The 14,672-nt window shown below is 36.4% G+C and overlaps 1 protein-coding gene across 2 annotated transcripts in view; it reads left to right on the top strand.

Moving 5' to 3' along the window:
- mxd1 (MAX dimerization protein 1) overlaps positions 1-6,203 on the top strand; it is a 33,000-nt gene extending 26,797 nt beyond the window's left edge. The window contains exon 6 of one of the 2 annotated variants that reach the window (XM_058775609.1): positions 5,243-6,203. In XM_058775609.1, coding sequence (XP_058631592.1) covers positions 5,243-5,433 — 191 coding nt within the window. In that variant the 3' untranslated portion in view covers positions 5,434-6,203. Of the gene's footprint in view, positions 1-5,239 lie in introns of both variants that reach the window. The other variant, XM_058775607.1, reaches the window with a different exon arrangement.
- The last annotated feature ends 8,469 nt before the right edge of the window (positions 6,204-14,672 follow it).

Below are 14,672 nucleotides of genomic sequence, written 5' to 3'. Positions count from 1 at the left end.
AAACCTGCCATAGATTTGTACACAAATAGCAGTACCTTAATAAAGATATATTCTCATCTGGTTTCATTAGAAGATAAAGCTGTATATCATCTGCATAAAAATGGTATGAGATATGATGCTTACGAAATATCTTAGCTAAAGGAAGAAGATCGAGGGAGAACAAAACAGGGCCTAAAACGGATCCCTGTGGTACCCCACATGTACATGCAGCATTGACAGAGGTAAAATTCTCAATAGCTACAGAAAAAGATCTCCCCTTAAGATAGGATGAAAACCAGCTTAAGCCTGTTCCCCTAATTCCAACGTACTCCTCCAATCGCCTCAATAAGATAGAATGGTCAAAATGTAATAGCTAACACATGGTTTAGCATGTGTGCTTCGTTACTTAGAGCCATGGATGTAAAAGAGGTGATGTGTGTGTCAAGCTCCCACATTTCTCTCCACTGTTTGTAGTAATGAAACTGACAGAAATATATTTAAACTGTAGTGGAGGTAGATACACACATTAATGAATGGGTTTTGGTAGCTTTATGGTTAACAGTTTGGACTGGTAAACATATTTAATCCCAGAGTAGCCTATGAATTTGATTTGTGAATCTCTAGTTTAGACCAAAGATTCAATCCAAGTGTGAAAACAGCCTTTGAAAGACTGTAAGATTTATTTTTGAGAGGATTCAACATCACATGAGAGCTCACATGACGGTCCTAGGCTGAATTATAATCACGTGTATTCATGTAAATAAAAAACGTTATAAACAATAGAAAACATAAGTATCATGTTTACAGCATCGTTGCATTAAACATTAAATATAAGACTGTAATTTAAAGCATTTGGGCATTTTTCCTCATGATTCCCATCTTTGTTGTAGTTTTTCAATACAACAGATGCATAAGAAATAAAAAGTAACAAATGCTTTACTAATGAATGTAACAATAAAAATGTTTGTTAACACTTTATTTTAAGATGTTCTTGTTACACGTTACATGCGCTCACTATTATAACAATAAATTATGCGTAATTATGTGTAAGTAACCCTAAGCCAAACCCCAATCCTAACCCTAGCCATATAGTATAATTAATATTACTCAGTACTTAAATGTATAATTACACTGTAACAAGGACACCTTCAAATAAAGTGTAACTAAATGAGAGATGAATTCATAGAATGAGATGGAGTTGTGTTTTAGTCTGGATTTAAATGAAAATGAAAGTAAATGCAAGTTAAATGTAAAATATTAGTTTTAATAACAAAGCACACATAAATACTGTTGGGAGAAGTGACTGAAAGTCAAACAAAAGTGCATGGATGTGAATGTAAAGCAAGAGAACAAACAGTGGAACTGAACTGTTTGCTTTTGCAACACATCGAAACCTATACTGCTCATTTAGTACACATTAAACAGAAACTCTGTGGTCCTTTATTGTCATAGTCGCACAAAACACTTCTCAGGACTCGTTTTCATGCGTTTATGTCACGTCGCCATGCGTGCATTATTTAACTCGAACACAACAAGGTCAAATATGTAAGATCCATTTGTGAGGCTTCTAAGAACTCTTTAAAAATACCCAGAAGCCCTTGCATCTAAAAGGTTTTTTAGTGGTAATGCTTCTACCTGGAATCAGAAATGCACAAGATTCAGGTTTGCTTGCAGACACACGGTGAAGGTTCGATGATCACATGCTTTTTCCCAGAAACGAGACAAATGATTGTCTTGAGGAGTTTGTTTTCTATATGCTGTGGCCTGTCCTACAAACAGATGGCACTGCAGCATGATGAATGCTTTAACATCTAAATTGGAATGTTGCCATGGAGATAATGGGCCAGAATGACTAAATGTAGCACTCTTCAAAATGCACATGAAAATGCTATAACCTTAATAACGGTTGATCGAAAATAAGTTCTTGCCGTTACAGCGCGGTTTCCACACAATTATAAATTCCATGCATGTGAATAGATTTTTTAATATTAAAGAAACAAATGCAGCATGTGCATATAGTATATAACAAAAGACAAGAATTATCAAGGAATGTTTGGTGGATGATGTTAATACAGATGAAGCGGAATGACATGTCAGAACAAAAAGCAGCTCGCTCTCTTTATCAACAAGACTGACTCTTAAGTGTGCACTGGTGACGGCTTCATTGATTAGAGCGTGATCAATCTTGTTTGTCGTGTCGCACCGCTTGTTTGCAGTGTAAACACAGTCATCCATCAAACCTCTGTGTTTAAAGTGGTTTGCAAATGTCTTGTGTTTTACCTTTACATTTAGTCTAGAGCTGCATAACAATTATTGCCATAATCGATCAACCTATTGGTTATTTCTTGGATTAAACGAACAAAAGCCTAATTTAATTTTCTGTATTTTATGAAAAACAACTTTGACCAAAAAATCGCTAAATTATAAAAATAAATAAAATCTTAAAAAATTAAAGTGTAAACTTTTATTAAAATTTAAGTGTGTGTGTATGTATGTATATGTACAGGGGTGCACATAAGGTTCTCAAATCTGGTCCTGGAGATTTGGCTTGGTCCTCACACGGGCCATAGCATGTAGTGTGACCCATAAAATATAACTATAAAAAAAATGTATTAATAATAGTGATGATAATATTATTGCACTTTATTTAGTTATATATATATATATATATATAAAATAAAATAACTAGCTAAAAATAATAAACTGAATAATCAAGTGTGATAATACTACTTTATTTTAAAATAAAAAGCCAATTATTTTATAGTAAACTTAAAAATAAAATGTTAATATTTTTATTATTATCATAATTTTTTTTATTGTAATTTTCATCATTTTCAAACGTAAAATCAGCGAGCTTTTATTTTGGCGGGTTGCCGGGTTTAGCGCTGCTGATGGAAGAGAGTCAGTGGAAATAAGAAATTGTCAACACACATAGGCCTAAATTAATTTTATTACAAAAGGATTTGGATACATGTTTAGGTTTTATCAACGGCTACTTTTTGACTTTATCTGTGTTTGTTTGTTTTTTTGTTCAATTGTTTTGTTGTTGTTGTGTCAGTTATTGCATTATTATTTCAGTCAAACCTATAAAACCCTTTGTTACCCCAAACTACATATAAAAGCCTGATCAGTGACATAAAAGTAATCAGAATGCAGCTACTTTTCCTTTTATTACTAACTGACGCGTGAACTTCCCCTTTAACTTCCCACTTCCATAAGGATGCGTTAACTTTGACAAAGCGGTTTAATACAGTATGTTTTGATCTTGTAAATTTTACAACACTAATATTTTTTAATTGGCTGTAAAAGTTACACGACACACTGAACCTTTAACAATGCATTGGCGCAAAAACGCACACCTTTTAGACCAGTTTCACATGATTTCTCGACTGTCACAAATACTGCCTAAACAAAATACTGATTTTGTGCACTTTTTATGTACCGACATTTTAAATTGGCCTTTGAACTTGCATGGCAAAAAAAAAGCCATACCTTGCCAAAACACTGACAGAACCCATTGATCTAATGGCATTGTTGAGGGATCCAAATCCAAATGCAAACTTTGCATGCAACAATCAGAGGCAGCATTGACAGCGCTCTGATCCAATTTAATAATTATATTAATTATATATTTATATAATATGTAATTATGTTATATTATTTTATATTATATTATATTAACAAAAAATTATCTCAGGCTTGGATTTCAACACCTTTGAAATGTGTTTTCCACAGAAATGTATTTTCCCACTGTAGTACGGTGACTTTACTGATAATGACATTTGTTGATTAATCTTAAAATTTTCATAGTTTTTCATAATTTTTCAGTTTTGAAATGTGCTATTGATCTAAGAAGGATAAAGAGGGAATATGTGCCAAACAATTGTAAGAATATAATGCATTAGGGATGGTAAGATTCACCAATTGGCATAAAAGCATCGATTTAAAAAAGTGTGCATCGGATACAAATTGGCATTTGTATCATGATGCATCGTTTCTAACATATTTGCATAATCGCATTTTGTTAAATCGAATTGAAATTTGATCACACTGTATTGTAATAGGGGTGAATCATATTGCATCGCATCAGTAGCTGCTTCATTTGTATCTTTATTGTATCGTTGGCTATGCATCAAGATGCATATCGCATCAGCCTCAGTTAAGGAGATGCACATCCCTATAATATATACATTTTGTAATTAATAATGTAACACATCTAAAATGAAATTTTCTTGTGCTTGAGTTTCAACGTCTTTGTAAATGCACTTTTGCCACCATTATATAGTGACATCACTGTAATTGATAATGAAATTTGTAAATGGCTTTCTGTCAGTGTGTTGTTGCTGCCCGAGTTTAGTTATTTGGCAGATACGTTGTGTCCTTATGTGACCCTGTAACTCTATTCTAATTCTGTTTTATCTATTTGTTTTTGTTTTGTTTGTTTTTGTAAGAAAAAAAACACTTGTTTACTAAAAAAAAAAAAAGGCTTCTACCACAGGCTTTCTTTATTCGTTTTTATTCTATCTACTTGTTTTCTTTTTACTATATGTGACCCTGGACCACAAAACCAGTCTTAAGGGTCAATTTTTTCAAAATTGAGATTTATACATCATCTGAAAGCTGAATAAATAAGTTATGATTTGTTATGATAGGACAATATTTGGCTGAGATACAACTATTTGAAAATCTGGAATCTGAGGTGCAAAAAAATCAAAATATTGAGAAAATCACCTTTAAAGTTGTTCAAATGAAGTTCTTAGCAATGCATATTACTAATCAAAAACGATGTTTTGATATATTTACGCTAAGAAATGTACAAAATATCTTCATGGAACATGATCTTTACTTAATATCCTAATGATTTTTGGCATAAAATAAAAATATAATATATATATATATTTAAATAATAAAAATACACAGCACACATACATATATTATGTAAACAAAAACTTGTATTTTGGATGATCAATTGTTTGACAGCACTAATATATATATATATATATATTAGTTTGATTGCTTCTACTGTCCTGTGACAGTCTCTTTGGATAAAAGTGTCTGCTAAATGTAATGTAAATGTACTTTTCTCCCAGTGTGATTTAGTTTGCATACTAACACATTAGGCTTGTAAATTAAAAGATTTAATCACAGTTACTCATAACTTTTCACCATTTTTGTACAATATTGACTCAATATTGGCAGTAGCATGAGATGAATGGCCTCCGAACAGCCTTAACTCTTTCTCCTGGTGTTTGCTTCGCAGAAGAGGTGGATGTTGACGTGGAAGGAACAGACTATCTTCTGGGAGACCTGGAGTGGAGCATGAGCAGCGTGAGCGACTCGGACGAGCGGGGAAGTTTGCGCAGCAGCTGCAGCGATGAAGGCTATTCCAGCGCCAGTCTCCTCCGACTCGCTAACTCTCAGGACAAGAGCCCTGCGCTGGCCTGCAGTCTATAAGAGCACAGATCACCCCGGGTTCATCTCCACCACTCCAGCCACAGCTCCTCCTCTCATACTTGAACGCTGTTCTGATCCAGAAGCTCTTGCTCTTGCTCCGGTCGAGAGGAGGAAGAAGTATTGGATGACCAGACCTCACTGACCTCACCGCCTTCGTCCAGTCAGATCATCCCGGCCATTTGCCTTCGCTCCCATCCCACCATCCTGGAGAAAGACCCTTAAAGACCTCACAGCCAGATGAAGAATGTGCACCGTATCACACACACTGCCTCTGTCTCTCAGAACCGTCCGCACGCAGGGCTCGGTCACCTGACCTATTTTGCACAAAAGTTTGAGCGGTAAGATTTTTGATGTTTTTTATGGAAGTCTCTTCCGCTCACCGAGCCTGCATTTATTTCATCCGAAGTGCAGCAAAAGCAGTAAAATTGTGAAATATTTTTACTATTTAAAATAACCGCTTTCCATTTGAATATGTGTTAAACTGTAATTTATTTCTGTGATGCGCAGCTGTATTTTCAGCATCATTACTCCAGTCTTCAGCGTCACATGATCTTCAGAAATCATAATAATATTCTGATTTGCTGCTCAATGTATTATTATGTTGAAAACAGCGGAGTAGAATTTGAATTTCAGGTTTCTTTGATGAATATAAAATTCAGAAGAACAGCATTTATCTGAAATAGAAATCTTTTGTAACATTATAAATGTCTTTATCATCACTTTTGATCAATTTAAAGCATTCTTGCTAAATAAAATTATTCATTTATATAACCCCCGTTTCTTTTTAGTCATTTTATAAATTTTTGTTCTATATAAAGTATGTCTATATAGTTTGTATAAATGTTTTTTTTTTTTTTTAACTGTACTGACTCCAAGCTCACAAAATGTCACAAAAGCTTTTTATTTCGGATAAATGCTGATCTTTGCATCTTTCTATTCATCAAAGAATCCTAAAACAAAATGTACTCAACTGTTTAAATATTTATAATATTATTATTATTATTAATAATAATAATAAATGTTTCTTGAGCAGCAGATCAGCATATTAGAATGATCTCTGAAGGATCACGTGACACTGAAGACTGCAGTAATGATGCTATATATATAATATATATTAGTTATTTTAAATAGTAAACATATTTCACAATATTACTGCTTTTGCTGTTCTTCAGACCAAATAAATGCAGGCTCGGTGAGCAGAAGAGGCTTCTTTAAAAACATTAAAGATCGTACTGATCAGAAACTTTTGGCCGGTAGTGTAGATGACGAAGACGTCCGTAGGAGTGGCCTTTTTTACTCTCGTCCTGCGTAATAACCGAGGAGTGGATTTGGGAAAGCGAAAGGGCTACTTCTACCGTACAGCTCTCGTTTCGTTCCCTGAACCGTCTCTCCGAAGGGACTGCAGCTACTTTAGTGGTGTGTAAAAAAACCTATCTGCGCAGTGTTGTTATTTCCTTTTTTTCTCGTTAATACTCATGCTGTGCGAAATCATGGGCGGTAGCAATACACCCCGCAGCTGGACTCACAGGTGTTTTTTTAATGCCACCTACTGCATCCGGTGGGTGAAGAGATGAAGCGTTAGCGGCATGAGATTCTGGGAAGGGTTGTGTTTGTGAAACGGGGTGGATCTCAGGTATCTCTTCCTCTCTCTCTCTAAGGACAGTGGCGTTTTTTGGTGTGTGTGATGCATTATGTTTGTCTGCCGTCTTTTCTCTTGACTGTTCGGCCCTAGGGCGCTTCTAGAAGCACATTCCACGGCGGAGCAGAGGTTTGCATCAATGCATGGACAAAGCTTCAGATTACCTGCTGTGTGTGTGTGTGTGTGTGTGTGTGTGTGTGTGTGTGTGTGTGTGTGTGTGTGTGTGGCTGCAGCACTGCATTGCAGTTTGACTCCTGCCACCCAGCTATTTCAACTTCAAATGTAGTCATGATATGTATATAGTTCACAGAAAAAGAGAGATATCTACACTATATCTACATATATGAATAAAGTATTTATATTTGATCACATCGTATTTCAGACTATATATATATATACATATATGAGAATATATTTAAGTAGTGATTGCCTTTGTTGCTTCAGTTCTCCTTTTTGTTAGTTTCAATGTGGAGTTGATTTGCACTATAGCCTATTTTACACATCTGACGCAAAAAAAACGGAAAAAAAAAACTTTATATATTTTTTTTTCCAGTGCAAAAAAATACTAAAAAAAAAAAAAAGCATAAAAAGTTAGATAAACTGCATTTGAAAAAAAAAATTATTTTGTGGAAAGTGGGTAATCCGAGTAGGCTGTTGTTATTATTATGGTGCCTGATGGGATTGGGGAGAGGCTGGCGAGGGATCTGTGTCTGAATGTACTGAAATGTCATTTTTTAGAATGCGCCAAAAACAAATCAGATTGTTCGTTCTTAACATATGGAATGCTGCTGTTGGGTAGTTTTGAACATTTAAAACAAAATCCAAAAAAAAGGGTATAAATAAAAATAAGTTTAGGTTTTGTGTGAGTTGTAGCTGTATGAGAGCAATTAGAGCACGGTGTATTTTGGACGGGGGGAGGGTGGTGTACTGTACATATAGATATAGATATACATGTTTGCTTGTTTGTGACGTCACTGTCCACAGACAGAGAGAAAGGGCTCTTCTACTTGTTTCTTCTTCTTCTTCTTCTTCTTCTTCTTCTTGGGAGGGCAGGGGGTTTGGGGCTGTATGCCTTTAGTATTGATATGCTTTTTTGGGTCTTGTTTTTATTTGTTACAAGTGTTTAAACAAAAAAGTGAACTTCCTTCTCAAGAGTGTGTCTTGTTAACGCTCGGTGTCTTGAAGTTTCTCACTCCCAGCGAAGTAGGCTCTGCTTTCCGTGCAGTTCTTCTCGTTTGCTGCGGCGGGACGTAGATAACGTCACGAATGTTATGTGAAAGACTGTACGGTGCTGTCGCTCACACACGTGAATTCCCGCTATAACACAAACCCTTGCTTGTTCAATGATGTCACCGCGGGGGGTAGATGTGCTACTTCTGATTTGTATATATGGGTTATGTACCGTACATACAGTACAAAACGGCTCAAGCCTTAAGACATACAAATGTATGGAAATGATAGATGCTATATCAGAGAACGGTGGTCTGCTGAACAGTCATTCCCACTGATTGTCCTCTCAGGTGTTTCACACCTTTCCAAACGCGCACACACACACACACACACACACACACACACACACACACACACACGCGCGCTCACACACACCCTTCAACATCTACTGCCTCTGTAAGCTAAACAAAAGAGGTTTATGTCTGTTTTACATCCAATCAGAAATGGACATTTCTATGCTGTTACTTTTTAAGAATTGGGCTACTTTGATGTTGACTGCTAAATATGTGGTTAAAAGGAATGAACTTAAAATAAAATAAAAAATAACCAAAAAAACTGAAAATGTAGAGGATGTGTTTCTGTTCACTGTCTGAAAATAAATGTATTGTTTGTGGGTTTGATTCATATTCATTTCAATTATACAAGTCATGCAGGTCTAGGATTCGGCCGTCTTTGCTTGTTCACTTTCAGTGAGCTTTTTATCATCTGAGCTGTACATTTCATGTGAAATGTATTTATTTTTTATGTAATTGAACTCAAATCATGATTTGTGACCGTGGAGCACAAAACCAGTCATAAGGTTGCATTTTTAGCTGAATAAATGATCTTTCCATTGATATATAGATATTCGGCTGAGATGCAACTATTTGAAAATCTGAGGGTGCAAAAAAATCTAAATATTGAGAAAATCACCTTTAAAGTTGTTCAAATGAAGTTCTTAGAAATGCATATTAGTTTTGATATATTTACGGTAGGAAAATCTTCATGGAACATGATATCCTAATGATTTTTGGCATAAAAGAAAAATGGATAATTTTAACCCATACAATGTATTTTTTGGCTATTATAAATATATACAGTACTTATGACTGCTTTTGTGCTCCAGGGTCACATACTGTATATATATATATATATATAAAACACTTTGTACAATACAGATGATATAGATGTTTCAAAGCAACTTTGAAGTAATAAACACTGTAAAAACATACAGTGTTCATGTGACAATATTCTCAAATTAGGAAACAATCTATAATTACACCTACAGCTTTTTCAGCTCAGTTCATTTCATTTATTCTGTTTTCATTCAATATAATTTCCAGAGCATTATTAGTCTTTCATTAAAGGGATCGTTCACCCAAAAATAAAAATTGTCATCATTTACTCACCTTCATGTTATTCCAAACCTTAACGGCCTGCTTTCTTCTGCAGAAACGGAGATATTGGACTCTGTTGACTCTCATTTGTTTGTGTTTAACAGAATAAAGAAATGCATTCAGCTTCAGAACAACATGAAGGTGAGTAAAGGATGACAATTTGCTGAAGCATCTGTTATTTAGTATTTAATCTTTTTCGCGACTGAAATGTTGCATGTTATAATTGCCAAACAAGTATGTATTGCACTGATGTAGGAAATTAAGGCAGAACGTATTGAAAAGCTCCTCCATTTCTTTTAAGCAAGACACATTTATTTTATATTAGAGCACACTTCTACACAGCCTGACAAATGAAATTAAGATGCTTTCTAATGAAGAAAATGCAGTTATTTCATGTATCTTCTTTTCCCAAACATCAAGTGATTTAAAGTTGATGTAACCAATGTCATGCATGATTTTTTTTTAAAAGCACCAACCTTTAATGAAACACTGGTAGCACACGCTGATAACAGAAAACATCACTGTTTGTTATGATCAGATCCCAGCACTGTATTTCTGAACTGAATCCATGAAGGTGACCAAATAAACAGATCAATAACAATCACCTGCTGGACGGCGTTTGTGCAAATCATGCAAAGCACTAACAAATCCTGAGGTTCTTCTAGTGGCTGGTAGCAGGTGCTCATTATAATGTGTGAGGGACAAAAAAAATTTTTTAAATGCAAAACCAATTTTAAATGCATGTACATGCTTTTTTGGAGACTAATATCTTATCCATCCATTTGAAATACATTTATTTTGTGCTAAGTATACTACAAATACATTTTCTTATTTATGTACTTAATAAAATACACTGCAAGTGTACTTATAAACTGTATACTTAAAGTCTGCTAAATTGGAACAACTAATTTTGTACTTAATGCACTTTAATTGTGCGGAAGTAGTGCTGAAGTCCAATTAAAGATATAATTAGTATATTTGATTGTGCTAAAGTGGAACTATTGCAAGTATACTTCAGGTACAATTTAAATATATTTTGCATATTATTCAAAGATCATACAGTCCTCATCAAAGTGACATAAAAACATATTTTAGGCTTAATATTAAGAAATATGCACTGTGCATTTTCTCGGATTGATTCTGATTCGCTGTTCATTCAGCCACAGTGTTGAACTGTGTCCAAAAAAAAAAAAAAAAAAATGTTGTAGAAATAATTTCCACTTTTTTATTTTTTCCAAAACGTTTTTCAAACAATTACAAAGTCTCAGCAAGTAACAGAGTAATCTTAAACAAAACAAGCAATCTTCTTTAAAAAATAACTTTTCATTATTTTTCCAGTAAAGTTATGTATCTAGAATATCTACATCTATTTAAAGCAAGATAAACATGCTTGAAGTGAAATTGCATGAGGTATTAAAAATGCATATTTTGATCTTTTTCTCCTGTTTTTCTATTTCTTTGAGTCTATCGTCGATATTTGGTGAGCTTTATGCCTTAAACATGACACAAGACAAGATGCTTTGGATAAAATATTAAATAAGTGGATGGTTTCCTGGAAAACAAGTCAAAGATATTGATGAAAAACGTTTTTTTGCAGAGCACTTCATGTAGTCTGGAGCTGAGAGACTAGAGTGCAAAGGTAGTTCAGAGGATTAGAAGCTCTTTGTGGGTCAATATTTTTGACAGTGCTGCTGGTCGTGTGTGTGTGTGTGTGTGTGTGGGTCAGAGTCTGTTTGACCCGTCTCATCACCCTCTGCTGTCAGATTAGACAAATCCAGCAGCTTATGGAGCAGCCAGCCGCAGCAACCGTCGCTTCTGCACATATACAGCAGCTATCATCGCTGCCCAATTAACACGCACCGGAGAATGAGGAAATCAACCTCCGCTCCTTCTCAGATCAGAAGGTCTGGGCTATTATGTTTTTAAACTTTTTTATGTGTTTATGTATATAATATGTATATATTTTATTTTTTCTGTGTATATATATTTTTTTATTATTATTATTATTATATTTAAGTCATCTATTGTCTATTATTGACTTCTGTAAGATTTTTTTTTTTTAATGTTTTTGAAAGAAGTCTCTTATGCTCAGCAGGGCTGCATTTATTTGATTTATTGGATCAAAAGTACATTTAAAAAGTAATATTATGAAATATTATTACAGTGTAAAATATTTTCTATGTGAATATCTGTTCAAATGTAAATTATGTCTGTGATGCGCAGCTGTATTTTCAGCATCATTACTCCAGTCTTCAGTGTCACATGGTTCTTCAAAAATCATTCTAATATGCTGATTTGCTGTTTAGATTATATTTTCTATTATAATCAATGTCAAAACCAGTTGAAAACTGCTTAGTATTTTTGTGGAAACTGATACTTTTTTTTTTTTCAGAATTTTTTGATGAATGGAAAGTTCAAAAGTACAGCATTTATATAAAATAGAAATCTTTTGTAACATTACAAATATATTTAATGTCACTTTTTATCAATTTAATGTGGCCATGCTGAGTAAAAGACTTTAGTAGAGCATTGAATTTTTTAAATGTTATTAAGCGAGGTTACCGCATACTAAAACATTCTTGCAGTAGAATTTTTATGAAGTAACACTAGATGTATAAACACGAAAGGAGAGGAGAGGATCTTTAAAAGTGGAGACAAAACAGATCCTAATAGCTACAGAGGGATACGTGTAACAAGTAATTTGGCAAAAGTATTTTGCTCTATAATCAAATCTCTGATTTCATCTTTCTTAAAGCAGCACAATGTCATCAGCAAATCTCAAATTAGCTTCCTCCATAAACATCGAACCACTGACCATATTCACACTACACACATTAATAAATGAACATGTACACCTAAAGAAAGAGGGGAAAATATTTGCATGCTTCATAGATTTTAAGAAGGCTTTTGATTCCATTTGGTATAATGGATTGTTTTATAAAATCATTCAAAGTGGCATAGGGGTAAAATATATGACTTAATTAAAAACATGTATAACCAAAATAAATGTGCAGTAAAAATTGGACAGCAAAGGACAGACTATTTTTCTCAACAGCGAGGAGCCCAGCCCAACTTTATTTAACATATATATCAATGAATTGGCAGATCTACTGGACCAATCAGACAGTCCAGGACTACAATTATTCAACACAGAAGTCAAATATTTACTGTATGCTGATGACTTGCTAATTCTATCTAAACCACCAGAAGGTCTCCAGAACTTCGTCTCCCCCTGAATCTAATCATTAAAAAAAGAGTTTTAAAGTTCTGGATCCACTTAAATTCTAGTTCTGAAGATTCTCTTCATTTTAAAGCACTAAAAACACAAAAACATGAGTGCCCAAAAATGTCATCTTTGTGTAGTGGTGTCAGATCTGACATACAAAGCACTCAATATCACCAACCCTGAAAAACCTGGAAGAATCAAAGAAATTATGAACGAAGAGAAGGAGACATACATACAGCACTGGAAAGAAACCAAAGACCAAAGTCGTCTCCGATGTTATCTGAAACTCAACAGAGAGTACAGTCTGGCTGACTATCTGGTCTCAGTCAGGAATATAACTCACAGACATTTACTGACGAAGTACAGACTGAGTGACCACCAGCTGGCCATAGAAAGAGGACGACATAAAAAGACGTGGTCACCTAAAGAAGAGCGAATCTGTAACGAATGTAGATCAGGATCAGTTGAGACGGAGGAACACTTCCTCCTGCACTGTGACAAATACACGTCCTTAAGAGACGCACTGTACTGTCAAATACAGCAGATTATTCCTGAGCTCCAGTCACTCCATGAACATGACAAACTAGGAATATTACTTGCTGAAGGACCTGCTTCCTCTTTGGTAGCACATCATATTTATAAATGCCACAAACTAAGAAGTAAAGAGTGAACACATCTGCGAGAGGAGAGGAGATGAGAGGAGATGAGAGGAGACGAGGGGAGATGAGAGGAGACGAGGGGAGACGAGGGGAGACGAGGAGATGAGAGGAGACGAGGGGAGATGAGAGGAGATGAGGAGGAGATGAGAAGAGACGAGGGAGATGAGAGGAGACGAGGGGAGATGAGAGGAGACGAGGGAGACGAGGGAGACGAGGGGAGACGAGAGGAGATGAGAGGAGACGAGGGGAGATGAGAGGAGACGAGGGGAGATGAGAAGAGACGAGGGGAGATGAGAGGAGACGAGGGGAGATGAGAGGAGACGAGGGAGACGAGGGAGACGAGGAGATGAGAGGAGAGGAGATGAGGGGAGACGAGGGGAGACGAGAGGAGATGAGAGGAGACGAGGGAGATGAGAAGAGACGAGGGAGATGAGAGGAGACGAGGGGAGATGAGAGGAGACGAGGGGAGACGAGGGGAGACGAGAGGAGATGAGAGGAGACGAGGGAGACGAGAGGAGACGAGGGGAGATGAGAGGAGACGAGGGGAGATGAGAAGAGACGAGGGGAGATGAGAGGAGACGAGGGGAGATGAGAGGAGACGAGGGAGACGAGGGAGACGAGGAGAGGAGATGAGAGGAGACAGGGGAGACGAGGGAGACGAGAGGAGATGAGAGGAGACGAGGGGAGATGAGAAGAGACGAGGGGAGATGAGAGGAGACGAGGGGAGATGAGAGGAGACGAGGGAGACGAGGGAGACGAGAGGAGATGAGAGGAGACGAGGGAGACGAGGGAGACGAGAGGAGATGAGAGGAGACGAGGGGAGATGAGAGGAGACGAGGGAGATGAGAAGAGACGAGGGGAGATGAGAGGAGACGAGGGGAGATGAGAGGAGACGAGGGAGACGAGGGAGATGAGAGGAGACGAGGAGACGAGGAGGAGATGAGAGAGGAGACGAGGGAGATGAGAAGAGACGAGGGAGATGAGAGGAGACGAGGGAGACGAGGAGATGAGGAGGAGATGAGAGGAGACGAGGGAGATGAGAGGAGACGAGGGAGACGAGAGGAGATGAGAGGAGACGAGGGAGATGAGGAGGAGACGAGGGAGATGAG

Source organism: Onychostoma macrolepis, chromosome 05 (genome assembly GCF_012432095.1).
Source record: "Onychostoma macrolepis isolate SWU-2019 chromosome 05, ASM1243209v1, whole genome shotgun sequence".
Taxonomy (NCBI): domain Eukaryota; kingdom Metazoa; phylum Chordata; class Actinopteri; order Cypriniformes; family Cyprinidae; genus Onychostoma; species Onychostoma macrolepis.
This window is presented reverse-complemented; position numbering and strand designations above follow the sequence as displayed.